Source organism: Macaca mulatta, chromosome 1, assembly GCF_049350105.2.
Source record: "Macaca mulatta isolate MMU2019108-1 chromosome 1, T2T-MMU8v2.0, whole genome shotgun sequence".
Lineage (NCBI taxonomy): Eukaryota > Metazoa > Chordata > Mammalia > Primates > Cercopithecidae > Macaca > Macaca mulatta.
The window spans coordinates 220,823,364-220,850,736 of NC_133406.1; the positions used below are offsets into that span (position 1 = coordinate 220,823,364).

Sequence of the window (27,373 nt, forward strand, 5' to 3'; positions counted from 1 at the left end):
TGCCTGAAAAGTTCTTAGCCCTGTCATTATCATCATACCACGGTCATCGTCCCACTGCTAGACCATGGGGCCTAGGGTCCATGGCCTGGGCACCACTTCTCACCCCCAGGCTGGGGGCAAGAGGGAGATGGGCCATGCCAGCTACGGGGCATGGGAACCCACCTTTCCCAGAGCTGGAGAAGCAGGGGGAGTCACCATGCCCTCCCTCGACGCCTGGCCAAGGAGGGCCCAGCCATAGGGAGTTGAGGTAGGAGGCCTTTATTCATTTGAGCAGGGGAAGCCAAGTCCTGTGGAGATTCTCTGGGACCTGCAGCATCCGAAGCATCTGGGGTGAGTGAGGGCGGGCAGGACCCCTGGGCAGCAGAATCCCATTGCCAGATCCTGGCCTAGACTTTCCGTGGGGCAGGGGAGGGTGTGTGTGCAGGGGGGAGGGGTACAGCTGGGAACCCACATTCCTCCCAGCCAGAGGACCATGGCCAGCAGGAGGCAGCGGTGTGGCGTGGGGGGTGGGGGACGTGGGCCCCTCCCACACTGACTGTGGCGTTGGGTGGCAGTGTCCTTGTCTCCAAGACTGGGGCTCTGGAAACTGCCTCTGGTGAGGCTTCCTGTCCTCTTTTTCATACGTGCCCCTTCTGCCTCCTTCTCCACCCTTCCTGGGTCTCCCTCCCCAGTGACAATGGTACCCCAGGGACACTGCCAGGCAAACTTGCTGGCGGCTGTTGAGTCCAGGCGGAGGATGGCCTCAGTGGTCCTTAGGCAGGTGGGGCTGGCTCCATGGAGGCCGCTGACCCTGAGTTGAGGTTTGGGCAGGTAAGGAGGAGGTTATGGTGCACCTGGAGAAACAACAGTGCTGGGGGCCGCAAGGCCGTCCCCTCTACTTCAGCCCCAGCTGCACGCCCCACACAGGAACCCAGCGCCATAAGGCCCTGCCCCCCAACTCCTCTGTGCTGCCTGGAGGCCCCTCCCTGCTGGCGGCTGTCACTCACCTCGTCTCTCCATGCTCCCATCTTCTCCCCTCTCCTTCACCATCCTGTTCCTTAACTGCCTTCTAGAAGCTTCCACGTAGCCTCCTACCTTGACCCTCTTCTAGAAATTTCCAGGCAGCCTCCCGCCTTGATGCTCTCCCTGCTTACGTTTCCCTCTTCACTGAGGTGGGTCTCAGCCCTCAGCCTCTTCCCCACCAATGGGACTTGTGACGCCTGCCCACAGCCCAGGAAGAGAGGGTGTGGGTCCCCCTCCATTGTTTTGGCTGCTGTTCCAGGTGCAGGCCAGGAGGGCAGTGTCTGTCAGGGACCCGGAGGGCGGGGGTAGAGGCGCTCCTCAGACCCACGTGGTGTGGCAGGGCAGGGTTGGGTGACATGCATGGGTCGATGTGGGGCACAGAGAAGACTTGCAGGTTTTGGAGGCCACATTTTCGTGTGTCCCCATATTAGCCTGTGAGGTGTACCTGGGTGTGTGGCTCTGTCAGTGCCCAGGAGCCTGCTCAGAGGCTGGACTTCGGGGCTGGGACGCTCAGCACTACACATCCCCTAGGGTCTGAACTGGACTCATGGCCACCTCAGTGAGGGCTGGGGTGGGGCACCTGCTCTGTGAGTGGGGCTCGAGAGAGCCTCAAGCCCAAAGTAGCCACCACCCCAGGCCATCCTGTGGGATCAGCTGAGGGGCTCCCGGAACCCAGGTTTCGTGACCAGCAATCTGCCTTCCTGTGATCTTGGGCCGAGGATGCACCCAGCTCTGGACCTGGGCTGGCAGCTCAGATTCTCGAAGGCTCCGGGGAGTCAAGCTGGCGCCAGCAACAGAGGCCCCACTCAGAGGCCCCTCCTCCTCTCTCTCGGGTCTTCCCAGCCACCCTCAGGAGAGACTCCTACAAGCTCCATGCCTCCCACCCAGTCCAGAACCAGCGGCAGGATGCACCCATGCCTGGGGCTCGGCTGGGCTGGGCTGGGGGAGTCAGGACCCAGGCCTTCCTGAGTCCTCTGGGGGATGAGCCCTCGCTGGGAGGCAGCCAGCAACACTTGGGCTCCCAGCCTGGCTCCTGCCCTCCCTGCTCCTCATCTGGTCCCCTCCGCCTGCTCTTCTCTCTCAGACCTCAGAGGCTCTAGGGAGGGGTGGGGGGCTCCGGGGATTGGTGACTCTAGGTGACCTCCTCAGGGGGTGGTTCATAGATGCTGCAGTTGGGCGTGGGGCCCTGGCAGTAGACATTGAGGAAGCTGCGGTACTCCTCTCGGTACGTCTGGTTCATGAGGCACAGAACCACGTTCTTGTCACACACGCATGTCTGCTTGTCACACTCTGTCTTGTTGAGGTCACCTATAGGGGGATGGGGGCGGCAAAGGCTGTGGATGAAAGGGGCAGTGGCTCCCCCAGGACCACTGCTGGGGAGGGGGAGCACACAGACTTGGAGAACCCAGTGGTCCTTGGAATGTGTTCCCCAGGTGGCAGGACCAGCACCACTCACGGGCCCCACCCTCCACCTGCAAGGTCAGCAGCTCTGGGCTGGGGCCCAGCAGTCTGTGTTGTAACAAGCTCTCTAGGTGACTAGAGAAAAATTAGGGAACCACTGAAGCCCAACACAGTTATTGCATAACTGGAGAAACTGAGCCCCAGAAAGGGGGATGGGTTTACCTAAGTCACCCACAGAACTAAAGCACCTCCCACACCCCCAGGCCCGTTACTTTCTGCCATCCCAGACCTCTTCCCTTCAATCACAGATTCAAAGAAAGCCCACTGAAGAGGGAGTTATTGCCGGGCATACTGGCTCACGCCTATAATCCCAGTACTTTGGTAGGCCGAGGCAGGCGGATCGCCTGAGGTCAGGAGTTCGAGACCAGCCTGGCCAACATGGTGAAACCCCATCTCTACTAAAAATAGAAAAATTAGCCAGGCATGGTGGTGGACGCCTGTAATCCCAGCTGAGGGAGACTGAGGCAGGAGAATCTCTTGAACCCTGGAGGCCGAGGTTGCAGTAAGCCGAGATTATGCCACTGCACTCCAGCCTGGGCAACAAGAGCCAAACTTTGTCTGAAAAAAAAAAAAAAAAGATGGAGTTATTGGTAAGAAATGAGTGGGAAAAACACTTGTCAAAAGCTTAGTCAATGCCTAAGAGCCTAGCACATGCCTAATCCAGGGCAAATGCTACTGTTGTTTGTCCCTGTGCTGTTGTTATAATTAGTAGATTTCAGGAAACATCCTCAGGTGCACAATAGAATCAGCTGGAGGGTTTGCTCTAACTAAGACTGCTGGACCTCACCCCTAAATGTCAGATTCAGTAGGTCTGGGGGGGCCTGATAATTGGCATTTCTAACAATTTCCTGGGTGCTGCAGCTGCTGCTGTTGCTGGTTCAGGGACGACCCTTTGAGAACCTCCAATTAGCTTGATCAGTCTGCAAACTTTTCATACTTTCTACCAACAAAATCCTGTCTCTTAAATGAAACTGTGTAAAGAAGGCTGGTGCATCAGACAGCCCCAGAAGAAGTTGCTTAATGATAAAATACACTGAAGTACCAGCTGAACCTCTCAGGAACTGTGTGGCTATCACCTCTCAAGGCCTCTGGCTCCAATGGTCCCAGGGATCCCCCAAACCCAGCATGAAAGTCACTGCTTTAAGTTAGTCCATTACCCCTGGTGGGTGGTGGTTGGGGGAGAATCTCTCTCCTCCAGCTGCTTTAATAGGGGGGCATCTGCTGTCTCAGGCCAGCCCCTCCACCTCATGTTTGAACAGCAGAACATGAGGACCACAGAGATCTGGGCTCCCAAGGGGTCCCAAATTGCACCCCAGTCTCCACTAGACTCCTTCCCAGGTGACAGGAGACGTGAGTGTCTTTGCAAAGCCAGCATTGCTTGTGAGCTATTAATAAGCAACAACTGGTAGTACCAGGTGAAGACATGGGGGCAAAGAAGGCCCAGTGGCTGCTCACAGGCTGGGCCAGGGGGGAATCCTGCCTCAGAGAGGGGCACAGAGTGGAGCAGGGCAGGGAAAACTGGGCACTGCTACCTGGATGCCACTTGCGCTTACCTACATTTCTCAGTTGGGAAATAGCCACAGCAAGTTCATGGTAAATGAGGGAACACACCAGGCCAGGTGCTAATACCTTGGATCCCTAGAAACACTGGGCGTCCTGGGATGGAGCCACCTCTGCTGGTGGGGTCCGAGTGACAGAACCAGAAGAGAAAGAGTCCGCTCTGATCCAAACCCCTCAATGGACCCATGAGTGAGGAAACTGAGGCCAGGCGGGGAAGGACCTGCCCAGGGCTACACGGAGCGAGGAGATGGCGACAGAACCAGAGTTCAAACCCAGGTCCCCCGACTCCCAGGCCAGCATGCCTCAGAGCCTCCCTGCAGAGCTGCAGCCTCAGAACCATCTGGGGAGCCGGCTGAAAGCCAAATTCCGGGGCCCCACCCACACCCACTGAATCAGAATCACTCAGAATTTGGGAGACAGGAGAACTGGGATGCCAATTCCAGGACTGGAGCTTCAGAGCACCTCAGGGAGATGTTCTCCAGCCACAGCTAGGCTGGTCAGATTTAGATTTAGCAAAAAAAGCAAAACCAAAATCAAAACACAGGATGCCTGGTTAAATTTCAATTTCAGGCTGGGCTGGCTGGTGGCTCATACCCACAATCCCAGCGGACTCTTTGGGAGGCAGAGGTGGGAGGATTGCTGGAGGCCAGGAGTTCAAGACCAGCCTGGGCAACATAGTGAGACCGCATCTCTGCAAAAAATACAAAAATCAACTGTGCGTGGTGGCACTTGCCTGTAATCCCAGCTACTCGGGAGACTGAGACAGGAGGATCACTTTAGCCCTGGAGGTCAAGGCTGCAGTGAGCTACAATGGCACCGCTGTACTCCAGCCTGGGCAACAGAGCAAGACCCTGTTTTAATTAATTAATTAATTAAAATTTCAGGTAAATAGTACATGTTTGGCTGGACGCGGTGGCTCACACCTGTAATCCCAGTACTTTGGGAAGCCGAGGCGGGTGGATCACGATGTCAAGAAATCAAGACCATCCTAGCCAACATGGTGAAACCCTGTCTCTCCTAAAAGTACAAAAATTAGCTGGGCGTGGTGGCGTGCACCTGTAGTCCCAGCTACTTGGGAGGCTGAGGCAGGAGAATCACTTGAACCTGAGAGGCAGAGGTTGCAGTGAGCTGAGATTGCGCCACTGCACTCCAGCCTGGTGACATAGCAAGACTCCTTCTCAAAAAATAAAAAAATAAAAAAATAAAAAAAAGTACATGTGTTAGTAGAAGTATGTCCTAAACATTTCATTTTCTATAAATATTAATTAATTTTATACTAGCATTTAGTTTTGAGTATCAATATGTCCCATGCAATATTTAGGATGTATTTAATATTAAAACATTTTTATTGTATATCTAAGAAATGAGTTTCACTAGGCAGCCTGTATTTCTTTCTTTTTTCTTTTTTTTGAGGCAGAGTCTCACTCTGTTGCCCAGGCGGGAGTGCAGTGGTGTGCGATCTTGGCTCACCGCAACCTCTGCCTCCCAGGTTCGAAGTGATTCTCATGTCTCAGCCTCTCCAGCAGCTGTGATTACAGGTGTGCACCACCACACCCGGCTAATTTTTGTGTTTTCAGTAGAGACGGGTTTTCATCATGTTAGCCAGGCTGGTCTCGAACTCCTGACCTCAAGTGATCCACTCGCCTCGGCCTCCCAAAGTGCTGGGATTACAGGCGTGAGCCTCCGCACCCAGCCGGCAGCCTTTATTTAATCTGGCAAGCCTGTCCACCATCCCAGCACAGCCTGGTGGAACCAGCCACTCCCTTCTCCAGGGGCCCAGGTGACAGGGGAGGAACTCACTGCAGACTATGTCAGTGTTGTTCTCGATGGTGTGATCATAGTGGTCCACATAGGGGTGACAGCCCTGGTCAAAGAGTTCCTGGTAGCAACAGTCGTGGGCGTGGCAGCACCTAGGGAGCGGCAGAGGTGAGTGGACAGTCATGGCCGGGCTGGCCCATCTCCCGCCAGCAGAAACCTCTGATCATCTCTTCCAGTCTCTCACAGGTCAAACGTTCTAACTGAAGCCCAGAGAGGGACAGTTACTTGTCTGAGGTCACACAGCCAAGCAGAGCTGGGGCCGGTACCCCAGGTTCCGATCCTCACAGCTTCAGCTTTGTGGCACCTGCCAGGCCTGCCCACCCCAGGACACATTCTCCCCTGTGTCTTTGTTCTATCCACAGGACTCCCAGCTTTCCCCCAGAGCCCTGGCTGCAGCTGTGGGAGGGGTCAGGGGCTGCCTGGGTTTACGTCAAGGTTGGAGGAGCGTCGACTGTAGGCAGAGGCTACCCCTGGCAGTGCCTCATGGCCAGGGAGGGACAAAGGTCTGGAGTTGTCAACAGGGACTAGTAGGATGGGGGACAAGAAGCACAGGCAGTGTGGCTGTCCCTCACCTCTGGGGGAGTGAAGTCAGCTAGTCAACATGCATTTATTAAGCTTTCTGTGATACAAACTTGGTGCTGGCTGCCGTTGGGGAAATAGGAGGAGAAGACAAGCCATGGTTGCTGGGAGCTCCCAGACTGATGGAGGAGGCACGGTCCTGTCTTCCAGAGCCTCCAGCCTGAGGTGGGCAGGGGTCACAGCCCTTGCCTTTGTGGGGTGTAAGCTGTATGACTGCTCTACCACAGTCAAAGGTCCCTTCCTAGAGAGAGGAGGGGCTGAAACACTTCCAAGTCCATGACCTTGGAGATGGACAACAGAAAGCGCCCAAGACAGTTTGGAAAGAACATAGTCAAAGACCAGGCTCTGGTCACCAACTCATCAAAGAAGCCGGATCCCTTGGGGAAAGAAGGTCTCCCCCTCTCAGGGATGGAGGGTAAGTTCAGTCTGACCTTCAACTGTCCTCATTTGGCCCCTGACAGGAGCCCAGGTCTGGTACCTACCAGTCCACCTCATCCTTAGGCTGGCCACGGCCCCCCAGCCCACAGTAGCAACCGTAACCCACGAAGGACAGGATGGCGTTCCTCCCCGTGACGGCCTCCACCATGGCCCTCAGGTTGAGCAGGCTGCTGTGGGCTGTGGACAGAACTGCAAGAGAACCAGGGGGGTGATCTGAGCCTCTGCCCCATGGCTGGCTGCTCCCATCCTCTCTCATCCTGAGAGTCTGGTCTGACCATCCTCTCAATACCTAGGGTAGGTGGGAGAAGGAAGGAGAAAGCAGGAGAGGAAGCTGGGGCAAGAAGGGTGGGCAGCTAAGCAGGAGGAAAGAAATCTACAAGATACCATGCATGGTGTGCACCCACATCCCAGCAGTAAGCCCTGCAGCCCCAAGAAAACAATGCAGGTCATCCTTGCTGGGGGCTTGCTCCATGCCAGGTACTGTCCCAAGCTCCTTCCGTGCATGAACCCATTGAGTGCGCACTGCACGCTCTTGTTATCCCACTACATCGATGAGAAGACTGAGGCCCAGTGCATTTCGTAACTTGCTCTAGGTTCTATTGTCAGAAAGCAGTGGAGACAGAATTTGGACCCAGGCAGTGAGGGTTTTGCACCCACACCCTCTGCCACTTGGCTGTACACACTTCTCAAGGGGGATGCCCAAGCGCCTGGTATGCTGGAGGAGGCTTCACAAAGGCCACATGCTGTTAGCAAGCTCAGGGGGTTGATTCTGGGTCCCTTCCTGGCCTCTGCCTCCTGCCTCTGCCCTCCTGGGGGCCTCAGAGTCCCCACCATGATCCCGGGGCTGGTGCATCTCAGGATCAATCCAGAGACAATTCGGTGCTCTGGTCGTTAATGAAGAAACAGAAAAGCCTTTGTAGTACAGGCTGATATTGGCTGGGGGTAGGACAAAGGAAAACGCTCTCCCCACACACATACAGAGGGAGAAATAGTACAAGGACACTCCCTGCACCAGCGAAATCAGCTTCATGGCACCTGCCAGGCCAGCCCACCCCAGGACACATTCTCCCCTTGCCACTGCTTCTCTCTGTCTTGCAGTCCGTGCCCGTGCAGTGGCTCTCTGAATCGCCTGCGCTGCCTCTGCACATCCTCCTGGATGCAGCACTGGGTCCACACGCCCAGTCTGGCACCTACAGTCCTTAACCTGGGGGAAGCTGCCCTACACGCACCAGCAGGAGACCCAATCTATCACCATTTTATGGGTAAGGAAACTAAGGCTCAGAAAGGTGCAGGCTTGCCCAGGTCCCACAGGCTGGAAGGGGCAGAGCCCAGACTGCCCGGGGTTTGTGTGCTCTGGAGCTGGGAAGCTAACCACAGAGCAGCACAGCTCTGCCTGCTTCCCCCACCCCAGCCATTCCAGCTGCAGTCAGCATGAGGGGCCTAGCTCAGCACCCTTCCTGCTGCTCTCTCCATGTCCCCACCCTGCTCCCCAGCCTGAATGAGGAAATGTACTGGGAGAGGGGAAAGTCAACAGTTTCAGAAACTGGTGGCTCAGGGGAATCCCAAAGCCCACTCTTGCTTGCTTCCAGAGACATGGTATCCGACATCTCCAACGACAGGGAACTCGCCACCTCAATGTGTCTTAGTGGGAAGAGCATTGACTCTGGAGTCAGACAGACCTAGGCCAATAACCAAGGCCAGCTGGGACTCCCTGGGGCTCTGTTCTCCCATCTGTAACATGGGAGTAACAATCTCAACCATGAGAGATCAGGCAGGCCAGTGCCCTGCTTGAGGCTTGGCACATACCAGCAACCTCTCAGATTGCAATTCCCAAAGCAGAGGATGGGGATAATGATGCCCTCCTTGCAGGGCACCTTGGAGGTTGAAGTGGGATCACGAAGGTGTGTAGAGTGCCTGACCCCCACAGCGCCTTGAGGAGGGACCCAGCCACTGTGAGCCCCTGGCCTCCTCCCCATCCACCCCTGGCCTTGTAAATGTTACCCTGGGGGAGGGGGCACCTCCAGTCCCTGGGACCCCCTGACCGGCAACTCCCATGTGGCAAGAGAAGAAGAGCAAGAAACCTACACAGCCATGCACAGGGTGCACACACACACAGACACACACACACTCATCTCACACACATTCACACACCTGCCCACGTCACACTCTCCTCTACACACCACATACACTTGCACACACACTCACCCCCAGACACCTCAAACTCACCTACACTCACCCACACACACCTGATACACACACACCTACCTGATAGACACACACACGTACCTGATACACACACACATACCGTATACACACACACACATACCTGATACACACACACCCATACCTGATACACACACACACTTGCACACTCACACCCTCGTGCATTACAGATGCACTCACATACACAACGCAGGGGCCCGGCCCAAGGCCACATCCACACTGACAGTCCCAGCGAAGGAATCCAAGTCCGCATTCAGTGGGGTTGAAGGTTCTGTCCCTAACCAGTGGCTTGGGCTGAACTCAAGCAGTCATCTCCTCAATAACAGGTCACTTTGCCTGAATGCAGCCAGCCCTCTCTCACATGGAACCTTATTTTGGTTTTTGGCATTTATTTCTTTTCCTCAAGCCAGGCTGTGTTCTGGTGAGGTTTAACAGGCTGCATGAAAGGCCAGCAAGAGGCCCAGCCAATGGTCCATGGAACTGGGACACCTGCCACATGAATGATGCTGGGACGAGTGGTAGGGTCAGGTTTGTCAAGAGCCTCACACAACAATCCTATGGGGGGCTGCCCAGAGCAATGATACCCTGGGTACCACCCCCAGAAAGAAGCCCCTGACCTCCCACCACTCTGCAGTACACAGACACCCACCCTACACACACACACACACACACACACACACACACACACACCCTTCTGCAGATCTGTGCACCCTACATCCGTAAGCACGCTCTGGAGACACACACCCCAATTAACACATGCTTACACGAAGAGACACAAACGGGCTTGCACTCAGGTGCCTACAGTGTCACATACTTTATAGATGCGTGTTGCACACATAGACATCATCAAGTGCTCAGGCACACCTACACACACATAGGTACCTGCGCCTGTCTGCACACAAAATCATTAACTCCTGTCTGATGGACACACGCTAATACACACTCAGGTACACAAATGCCCAGCCAACACCAGCATTTTATGATGCTTGCTCAGCCCTGCGCCCTGCCCCCTGGGGCTCATAAAAGCCTGTTTACAGGTGGCTAGAGGGGTAAACAACCCCAGAATTGGGTGCAGTCTGCTGGGCTGAGCCAGGAAGCAAAGCCCAGAGAGAGGAAGGAACTTAGGCTGGTCAGTGGAACCCTAACTCAGGCGCCCAAGGTCATGGGAGACAGGCCAGGAGCGGGAGAGAAGGAGGAGCCCCCTGGAGTCTTTACTCACCACTGCTGGCAAGGATGGCCACAGCAAAGAACTTCTTCAAACCCAGGCTAGACCTGAGGGAGGACAAAACCCGGAGCTTGAGTCCATCCCCTTCACCCCTGGCAGTGCTGGACCTGCTGCTCCCTTCCTGAGCCTCATGACAGGTGTCATCAATGATGTCCCTGGATGTCCTAGTTGCTGCTCCTAGTGCTGTCATCAGCACCTGCCCAGCCCCTCCTGGAGGAGCACACCCCAGATGGCAGAGCCAGGAGGCACGAGTACCTCCTTGCCCCCCACTCTGGCAGGAACCCCCTCTACACATCAGCCTCCAGGACAGGAAGCCCACTGTCTCAGGCCGGACCTCCCATGCACACACTAGGGAGTCCTGGAAGGAAGTCATGTGACCCAGCTTAGCAGCTGGGTCTTGAACCCAAAGTCAGGAGTCCTAGGTCCCTGGATTCTGGTCCCAGCACCGCTTCCAAAATGTGTGGCCTCAGCCTCCCTGGGCCACATGAGGGTTGTGGCCTCACTCTCCCTGGGCCACATGAATGCCACGTGAGGGTTGACTAAATGATCCCCATTTAGTGCTGGAAAAGTAGTGACCATCTCAGCCCGCCACGCAGACTCTCAGGAGACAGGAATTCTAGGAACCAGTCCCTCACCCCTGTCTCTGCCTCTCCCTGGAGGATTCCATCTCAGGGTAGCAGGCACCTACCTGGGGGTTCTTGAAGGACAGGAGGCTCGGAAGCGTGGGCCCCTCCACCCAGAGGAGCATCTATCCAGCACCTTCTTTTTGAACGCTTTGGGGTTGGCCTGCGCCCCATCTGCCATGTTCCGGGTTCTGGGGGGCCAGCAACATAGGTCTTGAAAGGTCTGAGATACGCTCCAGAGGCTGCGGGGAGCAGGCTCCAGCTTCAGGCTGCCTCGCACACTGGCAGGGGAGTGCCGGGGCAATGCCCCTGGGCAGGAGGCAGGTGACACATGCCCTAGAAAAAGGAGGCTCCAACTCCTCCTCCCACCCCCACAGCCCTGCCCACAGCCAGTTGGTACAGTCCCCACCCCTGGGTGCTCTGGCCTGCCTGACTTGGGGGTTTACATACCAGATAGGAGAATCGGCCTTCTCCATGCATCTGAAAGGAAATTAGCCCAAAGGCCTCTCTTTCCCCATCTGAAAGATGTTAAAGATAAAACATCACTCAGTGACACTTGTTGAAGCATGAAGCACAGTAAGGCAGGCTTTGTTCAAAGGGGCCATGGGGACATGTGTAGGGCCATGGCAGTGGGTTCTGCAGTGGGGAAGAGAGACTGGACTCAACGGCAGATACAATAAGAAAAGGCAGGAATTCATAGCCAAGGAGCAGGGTGGGGTCTGAGGATGAGAAGTTAACCAGAAGACACATCGGGGTCGTGGGGGGTTGGGAGACTCTGGCTAAAGCGATCCCCCAGGATTCCTGCTGAAGGCAGGTGGGTTCCTCAGACATCACCTGGGGGCCATGGAGGACGAGAAACCCAATCAGATATGGAGGACAACATTGGGGATTCTACCTAAACCAACTTAGCACGGTTGTGACATTGCCAAATTTGCCCTCGTAGGGGGCACAATTATCTGAGGGAGAGCCTTCGGGGCCTGGGCTTTGTCAGCACCGTTTGCCTTTTTTGAAGGGGGGTGGTGTGTATGAGAAAGATGGGGCTGGAGAGAATCCAAGGGAGTGTGAGCTCTGGGAGCCCCTCTCAGGGCTGGGTCACCTGGGCTGAGCCTGGGGGTTTGAGCAGTCGCACTGATAAAATATACCATGCCAGCACCCCCACTTCCCTGCTGTGAGGCCTTGGTAGGAGAACTCCCTTCCCTGGTCTCTGAGTTCTCAGATGTAAGTGCACATAACAAGGCCTCACCGAATGAGGATGATGTTCATACAAGTTGGGTGTCATGTGTCATGTGGTGAGTGGGGGCAGGTGTAGGTGCCCAGTTAAAGATCTGATTGTTACAAAGTAGAGGCCTAGGCACAGCGTAGTCACTCACACCTGCAATCCCAGCACTTGGGAGGCCAACACGGAAGGTTTGCTTGAGGCCAGGAGTTTGAGACCAGCCTGGAAAACATAGTGAGACCCCATGTCTACAAAAAACTGCAAAGTAGGGGCTGACCTCCAGCCTTGGGGAGAATTGAGATACTGGGAGGAGACAGCAAGGGAGGCAGAAGAAGAGGACTCTTGGAAGTTGACATTGCAAATAATCCCCTCACCTTCAAGTTGCCCCATCTCTCTCAGTGTCCTCGAACCTGCCAACAGGGGCAGAAGAGACCCCTGGGGCTTCCCTTCCTGCCCCTAGCTTTGCCAGCCTCCTCTTCTGGCTATACCAAACCACAGTCCACATGTCATCCCCGTCACCCAGCCCCTACCCTTCCTCTGCCCAGCTTCCTCTCTGTGGATCCAGGTCCGTCTCCTCTCCAGGAAGTTTTCCCGGAAAAAACCTACTGCATCCAATCACAGGTCCTTGCATGGGAGGGTGTTTATTTGCATTTGGTGATGCATTCCAAAACATATACAGGTGTTGCTAACTGTATAGGTTTCATGTTTTGGTTTATGAATCTTGACACTTCCTTCAGACTGGGGATCCTGGAAGGAAGGGGCCTTTGTTTCTTCCAAAAGCCTAGGGCTTCCCCCTTGGGAAAAGGCTGCATCTGCTTCATCAGACTGGGAGTGATTGGAGAACAAGACTAGTGTCTGCCTTCACTTGTCTGCACAAAGTTTGGCTTCTGTCTTTGCCTCCATTTTCACAAACACCACTTAATGATGTCACCACATTCCAAAGAAGGAAGAATGGAGAAATAAGGCCCAGTATGTCCAAATCCTGAAGATACAGCCTCCAATTTGCAGATAACTACAGCCACTCCGAGATAGGTCAAGGAGGCCAAGGCTGGGGCCGGGGACCCCTGAGAGCCTCTGAGCAGCATCACTGCTACTTTCTCAACTGGAATTCCCACCGGACATGCTGGTTGGGCTGGTCTTCAGAGAGGCTTGATCCTTGAGGAAGAGGACGGGCTCTTCCCTTTCCTTCTACCATCCCCCTACCAAGCTCAGGGTGCTCAATAGCGAGTCAATAATAAACCGGTTGATCCAGTAATTCCACTTCTGGGACTGCAAACCAAATGCCAACTTGAGTTGCTCCTAGAGACAGAAGAGGGACACTGAAGGGGTGTTTACTTGATGCTCCCCCCACCCCATTAGAAGCAACTTAAATTAGGGGTTCGTTAAGCAAATTATTAGTCATCCATCCATAATCATGTTTTCAAATAATATTTATGATACAAAAAAAAAACACCCTGTACTACAAGGTAATAGCATTTTCAAAAAGGAGTTGGTGTACACAGGTATAAAAATTTTCTAGAAGGATGCAATGTAAAAGCATTAGTAATGGACATCTTGAGACAGTGGAATAACTGGTGGTTTTTATTTTTTTATTTGTAATTTTTGGTATTAAAATGAGTGTAAGAATACATTCAACAACTACAATAAAATGGTCAATTTCCTCAAAAGACACAAAGTCACTCAACTGGAAATAGCTGTGTATCTATGAAAGCCACTGAATGCATAGTTTAAAACCTTCCCACAAACTCCAGGTCCAGATGGCTTCACTGGTGAACTTGACCAAATACTTAAGCAAGAAGAAACACCAATTGTATTAGTTTGCTAGGGCTACCATGACAAAATACCACAAATGGAGGGACTTCAATAACAGAAATTTATTCTCTCCCAGTTCTGGAGTCTGGAAGTCCAAGATCAAGATGCTGGCAGGGCTGATTTCAATCTGAGGCCCCTCTCTGTGGCTTGAAGATGCCACCTTCGTCCTGTGGCCTCAAGTGGCCTTTCCCCTGCACATGCACATCCCTCGTGTCTCTTTGTGTGTCTAAATTTACTTATCTTATAAGGACACAAGTCATGCTGGATTAGGGCCCACCCTTGATTCCACTTAATCATGTCTTTAAAGGCACTATCTCCAAATACAGCCATATTCTGAGGTACCAGGGTCACAGCTTCAAATTACACATGGGGGGGGGGTGGGAAACAGTTGAGCCCATAACACCAATTATACACAAATTCTTCCAGAAAATTTAGATAAAGAAAGTGCTTCCCAATTCATTCTACTAAGCCAACATTATTCTAATACCGAAACCAGATAAGGACATTACAAGAAATGAAAATTACAAGACTACGATTCCTCATCAACATAGATAAAAAAAATTCTTAACAAAATATTGGCAAACAGGCAAATGCTGGTAAACAAGAAAATATACCATGACCTAGTGGGGTTTATCCCAGGAATGAAAGATTGGTTTGCATTAAAAATCAGTCAATGTAAATATACCATACTAACAGACTAAAGAAGGAAAGCCATATGGTCATCTCAACAAATTCAAGAAAATAAAACAAATGCCATTTGACAAAATCCAGCATCCATTCCTGATTTAAAAAACTGTCCACAGACAGAATGGAACTTCCCCAACTTGAGAAAGGACATCTACAGCTGGGTGCAGTGGCTCACGCCTGTAATCCCAGCACTTTCAGAGGCCGAGGCTGGCGGATCACCTTAGGTCGGGAGTTCAAGACCAGCCTGTCCAACGTGGTCTGCTCTCTACTAAAAATACAAAAATCAGCTGGGTGTGGTGGCACAGGCCTGTAATCCAGCTTCTCAGGAGACTAAGGCAGGGAAATTGTTTGAACCCGGGAGGCGGAGGTTGAAGTGAGCTGAGGTTGTGCCACTATACTCCAGCCTGGGCGACGTCTCAAAAAAAAAAAAAAAAGAAAAAGAAAAAAGATAAAGGGCATCTACAAGAAACCTATGGCTAACACCAGGTTGAATGGTACAAGACTGAATGCTTTTCTCCCAAAGATTAGGAAGAATGCCCACTCTCATCACTTCTATTCTATATTGTACTGGTGATTTCAGTTAGTGTAACAGCCAAGAAAAGAAATGAAAGGCCTTCAGATTGGAAAGGAAGAAGAGAGTTGGTGTCTATTGGCATCAACATAATAGTCCATATAAAAAATCCTGTAGAAGCTACAAAAAACCTACTGGAACTAACAACTGAATTTAGCAAGGTTGCAGAATATAAGACGAAAATATGAAATAGTTGCAATAATTGTACTTCTACATACTAGCAATGAGTAATTGGACACTGAAATTTTTTAAAAATACATTTACAATAATATCCAATAATATGAAATATTTAGGGATAAAATTGACCAAAACATGGATACTTGTGCATTAAAAACTATAAAATGATGCTCAGAGAAATCAAGGAAAACCAAAGTAAATCAAGGGATACGTCATGCTTATGAATCAGAAGGCCCAATAATGTTACAGTGTCAATTCTTATTTGCTCTATAGTCAGTGCACTCTCAATCAAAATCCTAACAGACTTCTCTTATAGAAATTGACAAACTGATCCCAAAATTCATATGGAAATTCAAGGGATCTAGAATAGCCAAATCAACTATAAAAAGATTAACAGTATTACAGGACTTATACTACCTGATTTTAAGACTTATAAAGTGGGCCAGGTGTGGCAACTCACACCTGTAATCCCAGCACTTTGGGAAGCCAAGGTGGGAGAACTGCTTGAGCCCAGGAGTTCAACACCAGCCTGGACAACATAGCAAGACCCTGTCTTCACAAACAAACAAAATAAATTAGCATGGCTTGGTGGCACACACTTGTAATCCCAGCTACCCAGCAGGCTGAGGCAGGAGAATTGCTTGAGTCTGGGAGGTCAAGGCTGCAGTGAGCTATGATTGTGCCTTGCATTCCAACCTGGGTGACAGAGGGAGACTCTGCCTTAAAAAAAGTTACTGTAATTGAGATAATATGATATTGATATAAAGATAAATAGGTCAGTGGAACAGAATAGATGATTAAGAATCAGACTTACACATGTGGAAAATTTATTTTTGACAAGGATGCAAAGGGAAGTTCATGAAGAAATAACAGAATTTTCAACCATGTTGCTAGGCCAACTGACTATCAACAGAAAGAGAGAGAAATAGAAAGAAAGGGAGACAGGAGGGGGAAGAGAAAGAAAAAAGACAGAGAAAGGGAGAAAGAAAGAAACAGAGGGAGGGAGAGAAAGAAGAAAGAGGATGAGAAGGAAAGAGGGAAACAGAACAGGGATCAGGGGAGGAAGGAAGGGAGAGAAAGACAGAAAAGAAATAAGAATTTCAATTCATACCTCTAACCATATACAAAAATTAACCAAAACTCATCATAGTGCAAGGGTGCTAAGACAATTCAATAGGGAAAAATGGTATTTTCAACAAACATTGTTGAGATAACTGGATACCCATATGCAAAAGAATGAAGTTGAACCCCTTCTTTACACTACATATAAAAGAATGAAGTTGAACCCCTTGCTTATACCATATACAAAAGTTAACTCAAAATGGATCAGAGACCTAAACGTAAACTATAAATCTTTTACAAGCCTGGGCAACATAGTGAGACCTCATCTCTGCCAAAAAAAAAAAAAAGAATGAGCTGGGCATGGGCATGTTGGCACGTGCCTGTAGTCCCAGCTATTCAGGAGGCTGAGGTGGGAGGATGGCTTGAACCCAGGAAGTCGAGGCTGCTTTGAGCTGTGATGGTGCCACTGCACTCCAGCCTGGGCAGCAGAGTGAGATTCTATCTCAAAACAAAAAAAACAATGAACTTTTAGGCTGGGTGCGGTGGCTCACACCTGTAATCCCAGCTCTTTGGGAGGCCAAGGCGGGCTGATCACTAGTGGTCAGGAGTTCGAGACCAGCCTGGCCAACATGGCAAAACCCCATTTCTACTAAAAATACAAAACATTAGCCAGGCATGGTGGTAGGTGCCTGTAACCCCAGATACTCGGGAAGCTGAGGCAGGAGGATCACTTGAACCTGGGAGGAGGAGGTTGCAGTGAGCCAAGACTGCACCATTGCACTCCAGCCTGGGCAACACAGCAAGACTCTGTCTCAAAAAAAAAAAAAAAAGAAGAAGAAGAAGAAAAGAAAAAAACAATAAACTTTTAGAAGAAAACATAGGACTAAGTCTTTGTGACACTGAGTTAGCAACAGTTTCTTAGTACATCAAAAGTGCAAGTGACACAAAAAAGATAATTTGAACTTTATCAAAATGAAAAATATGTGTGCTGCAAACTGTACCATCAATAAAATTTAAAAAAAAAACAGAATAAGAGAAAATATTTGAAAACCATATGTCTGATAAGGAACTCGTACCTAGAATACCTAAAGAGCTCTTATAACTTAGCAATAAAAATATTACAACCCAATCTTTAAAATAGGAAAAAGATTTAAAGACATTTCTCCAAAGAAGATAACCTTATGACCAACAAGCATGTGAAATGATGCTCAGCATCATTAGTCATCAGGGAAATGCAAATGAAAACCATAATGTGATACCACTTCACACCCACTAGGATGGCTGTGATCAAAAAGACAGATGATACCAAGAGTTAGTGAGGAGGTGGAGAAACCAGAACCCTCATACGTTGCTGATGGGAATGTAAAATGGTGAAGGCACTGTGGAAAACAGCTTGGCAGTTCTTCAAAGCATTAAACATGGAGTTACCCTAAGACCCAGTAATTCCACTCCTCGGCATATACCTGATATGGTTTGGCTCTGTGTCCCCACCCAAATCTCATCTTGTAGCTCCCTTAATTCCCACGTGTTGTGGGAGGGACCCAATTGGAGATGACTGAATCATGGGGGCAGATCTTTCCCGTGCTGTTCTCGTGATAGTGAATAAGTCTTATGAGAGCTGATGGCTTTAAAAAAACGGGAGTTTGCCTGCACCAGCTCTTTCTTTGCCTGCTGCCATCCATGTAAGATGTGACTTGCTCCTCCTTGCCTTCCGCCATATTGTGAGACCTCCCCAGCCATGTGGAACTGTAAGTCCAATAAACTTTTTTCCTGTACAAATTACTCCGTCTTGGGAATGTCTTCATCAGCAGCATGAAAACGGACTAATACAATACCAAGAGAAATGTCTCTATTTTAACACTTTGCATTTTTAACACTTTCGCATCCACACACAAAAACTGTACACTAATGTTCATAGCAGCATTATTGATTATAACCAAAAAGTGGAAAAAACCAAATGTCCATGGACATTTGGTTGATGAATATGGTATATCTATACAAGGAAATATTCTTCAATCATTAAAAGGAATAGAGTAGTGATACATGTTATAACATGGCCAAACCTTGAAAGCACTATGTTAAATGAAAGAAACCAGTCACAAAAGTCACATTATCACATGATTTTGCTCTGTGAAATGTCCATAGTAGGCACAGCTGCAGAAACAGAAAGTAGATGATGGTTTCCAGGGGCTGAGAGAAAGGAGTGTGTGGTGACAGGGATTGGGGAATGACTACTGATGGGTAGCGTTTCTTTTTGTGGTATCAAAAGTGTTCTAAAATTAGAATACTTGCAAATGGTTGTAAATGGTTGCAAAACTATGGATACACACACACACACAAAAGCCCATTGAATTATACACTTGAAATGAATGAATGATATGGTATATTAATATCTCAATAAAGTTTTTGTTTTGTTTTGTTTTGTTTTTGTTTTTGTGTTTTATGGTAGAGATAGGGTCTTGCTATGTTGCCTAGGCTGGTGTCTAACTTCTGGGCTCAAGCAATCCTCCTGCCTGCCTCGGCCTTCCAAAGTGCTGGGATTACAGGTGTGAGCCACCATGCCCAGTCAATAAAACTGTTTTAAAAAGTAGAATATATTATTCAACCTTAAAAAGGAAGGAAATTCACCATACAGATGAATTTTGAGGACATTGTGCTAAGTGAAATAAACTGGTCGGAAAAGGTCGTGATTTTACTTACACAAGGGACTTAGTCAAATTCACAGAGACATGAAGTAGAATGGTGGTTGCCAGGGGCTGAGAGAAGGGGAGAGTGGGGAGTCAGTATTTAAAGTGTACGGAGTTTCAGTTTTGCAAGACTAAAAGAGCACTATGGATGGATGGTGGTGATGGTTCCACAACAATGTGAATGTACTTAACGCCACTAAACAGTACACTAAAAAATGGTTAAGATGGTAAATTTTATGCTGTATTTGCCACAATTTAAAAAATGAATATTTAAAAAATGGATCATAGACCTAGATATAAAACCTAGGCTTATAAAATTTCTAGAAGAAAACCAGGGAGAAAATTGTGACCTTGGATTAGGCAGATTCTCAATATAACACCAAAAGCACAACGCATAAGAGAAAAACAATCAGTAAAGAGGACTTCATAAAAATTTACCTTCAGGCCGGGCACAGTGGCTCACGCCTGTAATTTCAGCACTTTGGGAGGCCAAGGTGGGTGGATCACCTGAGGTCAGCAGTTCAAGATGAGCCTGGCCAACATGGTGAAACTCCATCTCTACTAAATACAAAAATTAGCCAGGTATGGTGGAAGGTGCCTGTAATCCCAGCTACTCGAGAGGCTGAGGCAGGAGAATCGCTTGAACCCAAGAGGTGGAGGTTGCAGTGAGCCGAGATCGCACCATTGCATTCCAGCCTGGGGGACAAGAGGGAGACTTCATTTCAAAAAAAAAAAAGAAAATATAACTTCTGCTCTTTCAGACATCCTGTTAAAATAGTGGAGGCTGGACACGGTGGCTCATGTCTGCAGTCTCAGCACTTTGGGAAGCCGAGGCAGGAGGATCACTTAAGCCCAGGAGTTTGAGATCAGCCTAGCCAACAAGGCAAAAACCTGTCTGTACTAAAAATACAAAAAATTTAGCCGGGCATGGTGGCATGCACCGATAGTCCCAGCTACTTGAGAATATGAGGCACTAGAGAATCACTTGAACCCAGGAGGTGGAGGTTGCAGTGAGCCGAGATAACACCAGTGAACTCCAGTCTGGGTGACAGAGTGAGACTCTGTCTCAAAAAAAAAAAAAAAAAAAAAAAAGGTAATGGGAAAACAAATCGCTGAATGGAAGAAAATATTTGCAAAGCACATATCCAATAAAGGACTTGTATCCAAGATATAGAAAACCACTGTCAATACTCATTGATAAGAAAATAAACAACCCAATAAAAAATAAGCAACAGATTTCAACAGACGCTTCACTAAAGAAGGTATACAGATTGGCAAATTAGCACATAGCATCATTAGTCATCAGATAAATAAAAATTAAAAACATGAGATTCTGCTGAGCACCTATTAGAATGCTTACAATTTAAAAAGACGGACCAAATCAAAATTTAGTGAGGGTGTAAAGCAATAGAAACTTACCTACACTTGTGGTGGGAAATGTAAAATGGTACAACCACTTTGGAAAACAGTTGGGCAATTTCTTATAAAGTTAAACATGCACTTACCTTATAACACCCAGTCATTTTACTCATTGGCATTTACCCAAAAGGAAAAAAAAAAGCATGTGTTCATACAAAGACTTACTTACAAGTGTTTATAACAGCCTCATATTCATAGTAGCTCAGAACTACAAACAACCAAGTGTCCATTAACTGAAGAAAGGAAAAACAAACTACGATGACTCCATCCAACAAAATACCATTCAGCATTAAAATTCAAGCAGCAACACGAATGAACCTCAAAAGCATTACGCTAAATAAAAGAAGCCAGATACAAAATCCTACAAATTGTGTGATTCCATCTATTTAAGATTCTGGAGAGGGCAAAACTCACCTACAGTGACTAAAGGGGACCAGTAGTTGTCACTGGTCTGTTTCTGTCACTATCATGCAAATGCTTGACAAATGTCATATATTTGTAAAAATCCATGAAACTTCAAATGGATGTATTTTATTTTATATAAATTGTACCTCAATAGATCTTGTCTCAAAAAAAAAAAAAAGAAAAAAAGCTCTAAAATTAGATTGTGGTGATGGTTGCAAAACTGTGAATCTACAAAAAAAATTTTTTTATAAGAAACAATTTCTACATTTATAACAAAAATATTTAGATAGTGACCATTTCACCAAATATTTCCTAATCATTAAGCTGTTAACTCTGGAGAGGGATGCATCAAATGTCATTTTATGTGTTATGGAGTTGTTTTATGGAGGTGGAAACTGAGGCAGCAAGCTGGGAAGCCATGTGTCTCAGCCCCATGAACCAGGGAAGACCTGACTATAGGCGGCTCCCTGAGGACCAGGCCAGTCCCTCCGAGCAGGTCTCTGTCCTGCAGGGATCGTGTGTGCATACCTGGGGTCCAACCAGAGGGGAGCAAATAGAAGAAAGAGAGCAATGACCTACTGGCTGCTCACCTCCTCCAGGAAGTCTACCGTGTATTCATTATTTTCTCTGGCCTCTCTTCCAACACCTGCATTAGTTTTCCAGCACCGCCATGACAAAGTCCCACAAACTGGGTGGCTTACACGATAGAAATTTATTTTCTCACAGTTCTGGAGGCTGGATGTCTGAGAGGAAGGTGTCAGTGGGGCTGGTTCCTTCTGAGGCTTCTCTCCAAGCTTGTTGGTGGCCACTTTTTCCCTGTGTCTTCACATGATCTTTTCTGTGTGCCTGTCTATGTCCTGATCTCTTCTTCTCATAAGGACACCAGTTATATTGGATTAAGGCCCACGCTAGTAACTTCATTTTAACTTAATCACCTCTTCAAAGGCCCTATCTCCAAATGCAGTCACATTCTGAAGTATTGGGGGTTAGGACTTGAACACATCGATTTGGAGTGGGGGACACATGGGCTGTGGTGCTGCCCATGACAATACCATATGGCTCCTGACTGTGGGCCTCTTGGGGGGAAAAATTAGACTTAAGGTTAGAAGAACAGGTTCTGGTCAGTCCTTGGTTAGAGACCCTTCTTTCTGGGATATCAAAAATGTTCTAGGCCTGGTGTGTTGGCTCACATCTGTAATCCCAGCACTTTGGGAAGTCGAGGCAGATGAATTGCCTGAGCCCAGGAGTTCAAGACCGGCCTGGGCAACATGGCAAAACCTCATCTCTACAAAAAATACAAAAATTAGCTGGGTGTGGTGGTGCATGCCTGTAGTACCAGCTACTTGGGAAGCTGAGATGGGAGGATTGCTTGAGCCCAGGAGGTTGAGGCTGCAGTGACCCGAGATTGCACCACTGTACTGCAGCCTGGGTGACAGAGTGAGATCCTGTCTCAAAAAAAAGAAAAAGAAAAAAATTCTAAAATTAGATTGTGGTGATGGTTGTGAAACTGTGAATCTGCAAAAAAAAAAAAAAAAAAAAAAAAATCCAAAAACCAAAAAACAAACAAACAAAAAAAACCCAACAACATTGAATTATACACTTGAGTGAATATCTCAATAAAGCTGTTTTTTTGTTTGTTTGTTTGGGGTTTTTTTGAGACAGAGTTTCGCTCTCATTGCCCAGGCTGGAGTGCAGTGGCACAATCTCAACTCACTGCAACCTTGGCCTCCCAGGTTCGAGAGATTGACCTGCCTCAGCCTCCTGAGTAGCTGGGACTACAGGTGTGCACCATCACACCCAGTTAATTTTTGTATTTTTAGTAGAGATGGGGTTTCACCAAGTTGGCCAGGATGGTCTCGATCTCTTGACCTTGTGATCCACCCGCCTCAGCCTCCCAAAGTGCTGGGATTACAGGCGTAAGCCACCACGCCTGGCTGACACAGCTGTTTTTAAAAACAGATGATATGACTCAGCCTGAAAAATGAAGGAAATTCTGACGTATGCTACAACACAGATGAACTTTGCGAACATTGTGCTAAATGAAAGAAGCCAAGTAGAAAAGGAGAAATGCTGTATGATTTCACTTATGTCAGGTACTTAGTCAAATTCATAGAGACAGGAAGTAGACCCTGCAGAGCCCCACCAACTTCATCTGCACTTGGAAAAACAGTGCCCAAAATATAAAATGTGCTTCGAGGAGCGAGAAAGATAGAAGGTTCTGTGCGTGCCCAAGTGCTATTATTTCCTGTGGAGAGGATGGTGGACCCTTCCAGGCTAACCCTTGTGCCAGATCTCATGAGGCTGTTAGCCCCTATGGGATCATATTAACAGGGAGAAATGGCTCTGTACCACCCACATAAGTCAGCCCGCCGGCCCTCCCAAAATAATGCCTTGCCATGTCAGCTGAGCATCTCCAGAAGCGTCTCGGGAGCCCCAGCTGCTCATATCCCTCTGCTCTGCTCCCCTGCTCCCAGTGTTGACATCCACTCACAGCTACTCATGGAAGCCTTGGCACCCACAGAGATTGGGCCTACCCCAGGGTGCTTGTCCGGAGCTGCACGCCCCGGCCATAGCGAATAATAACTGACGATTAAAAACGCCTGAGCTCTATTCATTTCCACCTTCTACCTCCTCCCTAGATTTACCTTTTTCCCTGTATTAATACCTCATAAAAGATGGCGCTCTTCCTGCTGCTTCTTCACCCATTTTTCCCGCGCCCGCGAAAATTACTACCTGACAGCGCAGGTGCAACATGACGTTCGACCAGAGAAACCAATACCTATCTGGCCACGCCTCCACTATGAGATCATTTTCGCCTTGGCCCAACCCCTTCCCCTCCAAGTGTATATAAGGCACTGCATTACCGCCATTAAATGAGACTTGATCAGAGCACTGTCTTGTCTCCATTTCTCGTATCTCTTGTTCCCCAAATTCCCACCCCCTCCTCCAGGGCCTGCTTCGACTATCCCGCGGGCCGGGATAGGTGCTGACCTTAGATTCCCTCAAAGCTGGAGACTCTTGAGGTGCCAGGAAAGTTACCTTGCCTTCCAGTGTCAGAGCCATACCACGCTCTGCACGGAAAAGGTGCGTGCCCCCAGTCCCATCCCACGCCACAGTGACACTCTATCACCTGTGCCTTGCATAGCCCCTCTTGGTGACCAGAGGGGTGCCAGGAGGTTCTACAGGCTTCTCGCTGCAGGACTCAGGCCAAACCCACCAGGCAATTATCTTGCTGTCCACAGTCAGCCCTCCATTCCAACTCCTCAGGCAAGGCAACCCACTTCCACGCAAATCAGTGTGAGCCCCTCACCTGCACCCACCGGACAGGCCACAGACTGTCTGCACTGCCCAGGTCCCAACCAGCTGGAAAGGTGTCTGGTCACTCTGAGGACACTGTAAGTTCTTGGTGGGCAGGGCCTTGTCTTGCTCCTTCGTCTCTGCTCCCCGCACAGTGTGCTGAGTCTGGCTAGGGCTGGCACAGAGTAGGTGCTCAGGAATGTCCGTGGAATGGAATCATGTGCTGGGCTCCTGTGGGGCTTCCTGGAAGTGTGCTGTTTGCCTCCCATGAGCTAATACTAATAACAACACCACCCACCACCATTATTGAGTGTTTCTTCGGCACGAAGCACATTGCCAAGTGCCGTGCATGCCCTACGTCTAGGAATCCTCATAACAATCCAACTAGCTGGATATTATCAGTTTTCCCTGCCCCGTGTAACAGATGACAAAACAGAGCGGGAGTCAGGATCCATGTCAGGTCTGACCCCCAGGCCTCCTTCTGGATGCCCAGACTCTGTGGCCTCCCACCAGATGTGGCCTTTATGAAGCAGCAGGGGGCTGGGCTGGGTCTAAACACAGGAAAGAACCTTCCAGCAATGACCGTCTGGAAGCTGCTGGGCATGGGGATTTCAAATGATTTTGAAAGTGCCTTCTCGTGACCACTGGCCTGGGAATCCCCCCATTGCATGTGACCAGCTTTGTGTTATTCTCAGACAAGACTCTCTGGGCTTGACGTGCAGAAAGAGGGCAGTTTGCCCTGCCCCTTGCCTGAGTTTGAACCCTAGACTTTTTCCTCCTATTATTGGCCACTTACCATGTGACAATCATGCTACCTGTAATCATGACAAGAAGCCTAAAGGAGATGCATCACTGGTGCCATTTTCCAGACGGGAAACTGACGCTCAGAGAGATGAAGCACTCGGATCAAAGTAACACAGTTATTAAACTAGAAGCCAAAGACAGAGCTTTCTGATATCAAAGCTGGGGCTTTCCTTCTACTACATGACCTTGGTTGTTCATAATCTGGAAGGGTATCTGATAATCCGGAAGGGTGTCCAAAGGACTTCCTGCTGAAGTTTGAACCTAATTTTTTAAGAGACAGGGTCTCAGCTGTCACCCAGGCTGGGGTGCTGTGGTGCAATCACAGCTCACTACAGCCTCGAACTCCTGGGCTCCAGGGATCCTCCTGCTTCAGCCTCCTGAGTAGCTGGGACTGCAGGTGCAAGCCACCCTGCCTGGCTAATTTTTACTTTTTATAGAGATAAGGTCTGGCTATGTTGCCCAGGGTGGTCTCAAACTCCTGGCCTCAAGTGATCCTTCTGCCTCAGCCTCCCAAAGTGCTAGGATTACAGGCACTACAAGAAGAAATTAAACCATCATCATCATCCTCATTATTATCATTCGAATGCATGGAAATGTAACATATATCCAAGAAAATGCACAAACTTTAGTGAACAGCGGGATGAATTATTGCAATGTGAACACACCCATGTAACCAACACCAAACAGATAACATCAGCAGCACCCCCTGAAGGAAGACCTCTAGTAACCCCCTCTAATCAGCATGTACAGCTGTGGGGAAATGCTGCCCTGACTTGTGAAATCACACATGAGTTTGACTGTTGTGGAACGTCGTGGCAATGCAGTCTCTCTCACACGCTGTGCTCTTTTGTGTCTGGCTTTATTTTTCATTCTATGCTTGTGGGATTCATCCATGTCCTCGTGTGTCACTGTGGTTTGTTGACATGACTCTACCACCACGGGTCTCTCCATTCTGCTGTTGACAGGTGTTTGGGGGGATTTCAGTTGTTTAACCCACTTCCTTTGGTTCAGATGAAGAAAAGTGGGTCACTCTCCCACAAAAGCTAATCTCTCCCTCCTCCCTCTTCCCTGCCCTGGGGAAGCGCTTCTCCTTTGCTTACCTCCGATCCTGCAAACCTTTGGGAGTTTGGAGCTTCATTTCAGATACGCTCTGGCAGGCTGTCATGGTGGATGGAATCCAGGCAATGGGACTCTTCTGGTCAATAGGGCTTTGTAGGGGAGGTCTCCTGCCACGGGCTGAGAGGATATGCTGTCACCTCGCGGGGGTATTCTTAGGAAGTGAGAAAGAGGGTCCACTTTCTTCAGGTATGCGGTGAGAGTGGGGGCAGCCGATTTCTAGACTCTGCCAGCTCTTCTGGCTTCCACGACTGTCTATGCTGGGCGGGTAAGAGAATTCGTATGGCAGAGCTCCAAGATACAGTGACTCATCTGTGGAATGGAGATTATGACAGTACCTACTTAGATTTATTATATGTGGAGTTCTTAGGGCAGTACCCCCAATACAGTAAGACGGGCTCCAGCAGAGCTGTGGTCTAACCCAAACTCTGCCGTGTACCTGCTGTGTGACCCTGCTAACCTCTCTGAGCTCCAGCTTCCTCACCTGTAATATGGGAATAGCAGTGTCTTCTTCGTGGCTGTGAAAATGAAATGAGCTAAGAACTCAGGGCTTGACACACAGTAGAAACTCAGTCGGCAGTAGCTATTTTTAACAGAGTTTCCCCTCCCAGCATCTGATAGCCTTCCTGCTCCCTTCCACCCTCCACCTTGAGCGCTTGCCAGGTTGTGGCCTAACAGTATCATCAGTGTTTTTCTGACTGTTGCCAGGGAAGTAAAAACACACAGACTTGCTGATGTCCCAAGAAACAACCAGGCCCAATAGATACTAAGACCTGCTGACGGGCAGAAGTAAGGGGGTTTCAAATTCACATAGATTTTCAGAGAAAGAAAAAGGCATGAAAACCTTTATATATTCATCCTCATTGTTAATTATTCAAATGCAAATTATACAATGCCTTTTTTTCTTGAGACAGGGTATCGCTCTGTCACCTAGGCTGAACGAAGTGCAGTGGCATGATCGTGGCTCGCTACAGCCTCAAACTCCTGGGATCAAGCAATCCTTCTGCCTTAGCCTCCTGAGTAGCTGAGACTACAAGCCCACATCACCATTCTTCTTCTTCTTTTTTTTTTTTTTTTAAGAGATAAGGTCTCACTCTGTCACCTAGGCTGGAGTGCAATGATTCGATCTCGGCTCACTAAAGCGTTGACCTCCTGTGCTCAAGTGATCCACCCACCTCAGCCTCTCAAGTA

At 49.1% G+C, this 27,373-nt stretch overlaps 1 protein-coding gene across 3 annotated transcripts; it reads right to left on the minus strand.

Annotated features, from left to right (window-relative positions):
- Positions 1–242: 242 nt before the first annotated feature.
- PLA2G2F (phospholipase A2 group IIF) lies at positions 243–26,751 on the minus strand. Of its 3 annotated transcripts, none has more exons than XM_015129834.3 (8): positions 26,667–26,751; positions 26,167–26,494; positions 11,380–11,447; positions 10,995–11,120; positions 10,301–10,353; positions 6,903–7,047; positions 5,824–5,933; positions 243–2,310 (listed from the first exon to the last, which is right to left on the minus strand). In XM_015129834.3, exons 4-8 carry the CDS (start codon positions 11,108–11,110, stop codon positions 2,135–2,137), a joined length of 600 nt encoding a protein of 199 aa, XP_014985320.2. In that variant the 5' UTR covers positions 11,111–11,120; positions 11,380–11,447; positions 26,167–26,494; positions 26,667–26,751; the 3' UTR covers positions 243–2,134. The 3 variants fall into 3 exon arrangements, with proteins under 3 accessions (XP_014985320.2, XP_028694413.2, XP_077827938.1); XM_028838580.2 differs by having other exon boundaries at positions 10,995–11,171; XM_077971812.1 differs by having other exon boundaries at positions 10,995–11,265.
- Positions 26,752–27,373: the final 622 nt, after the last annotated feature.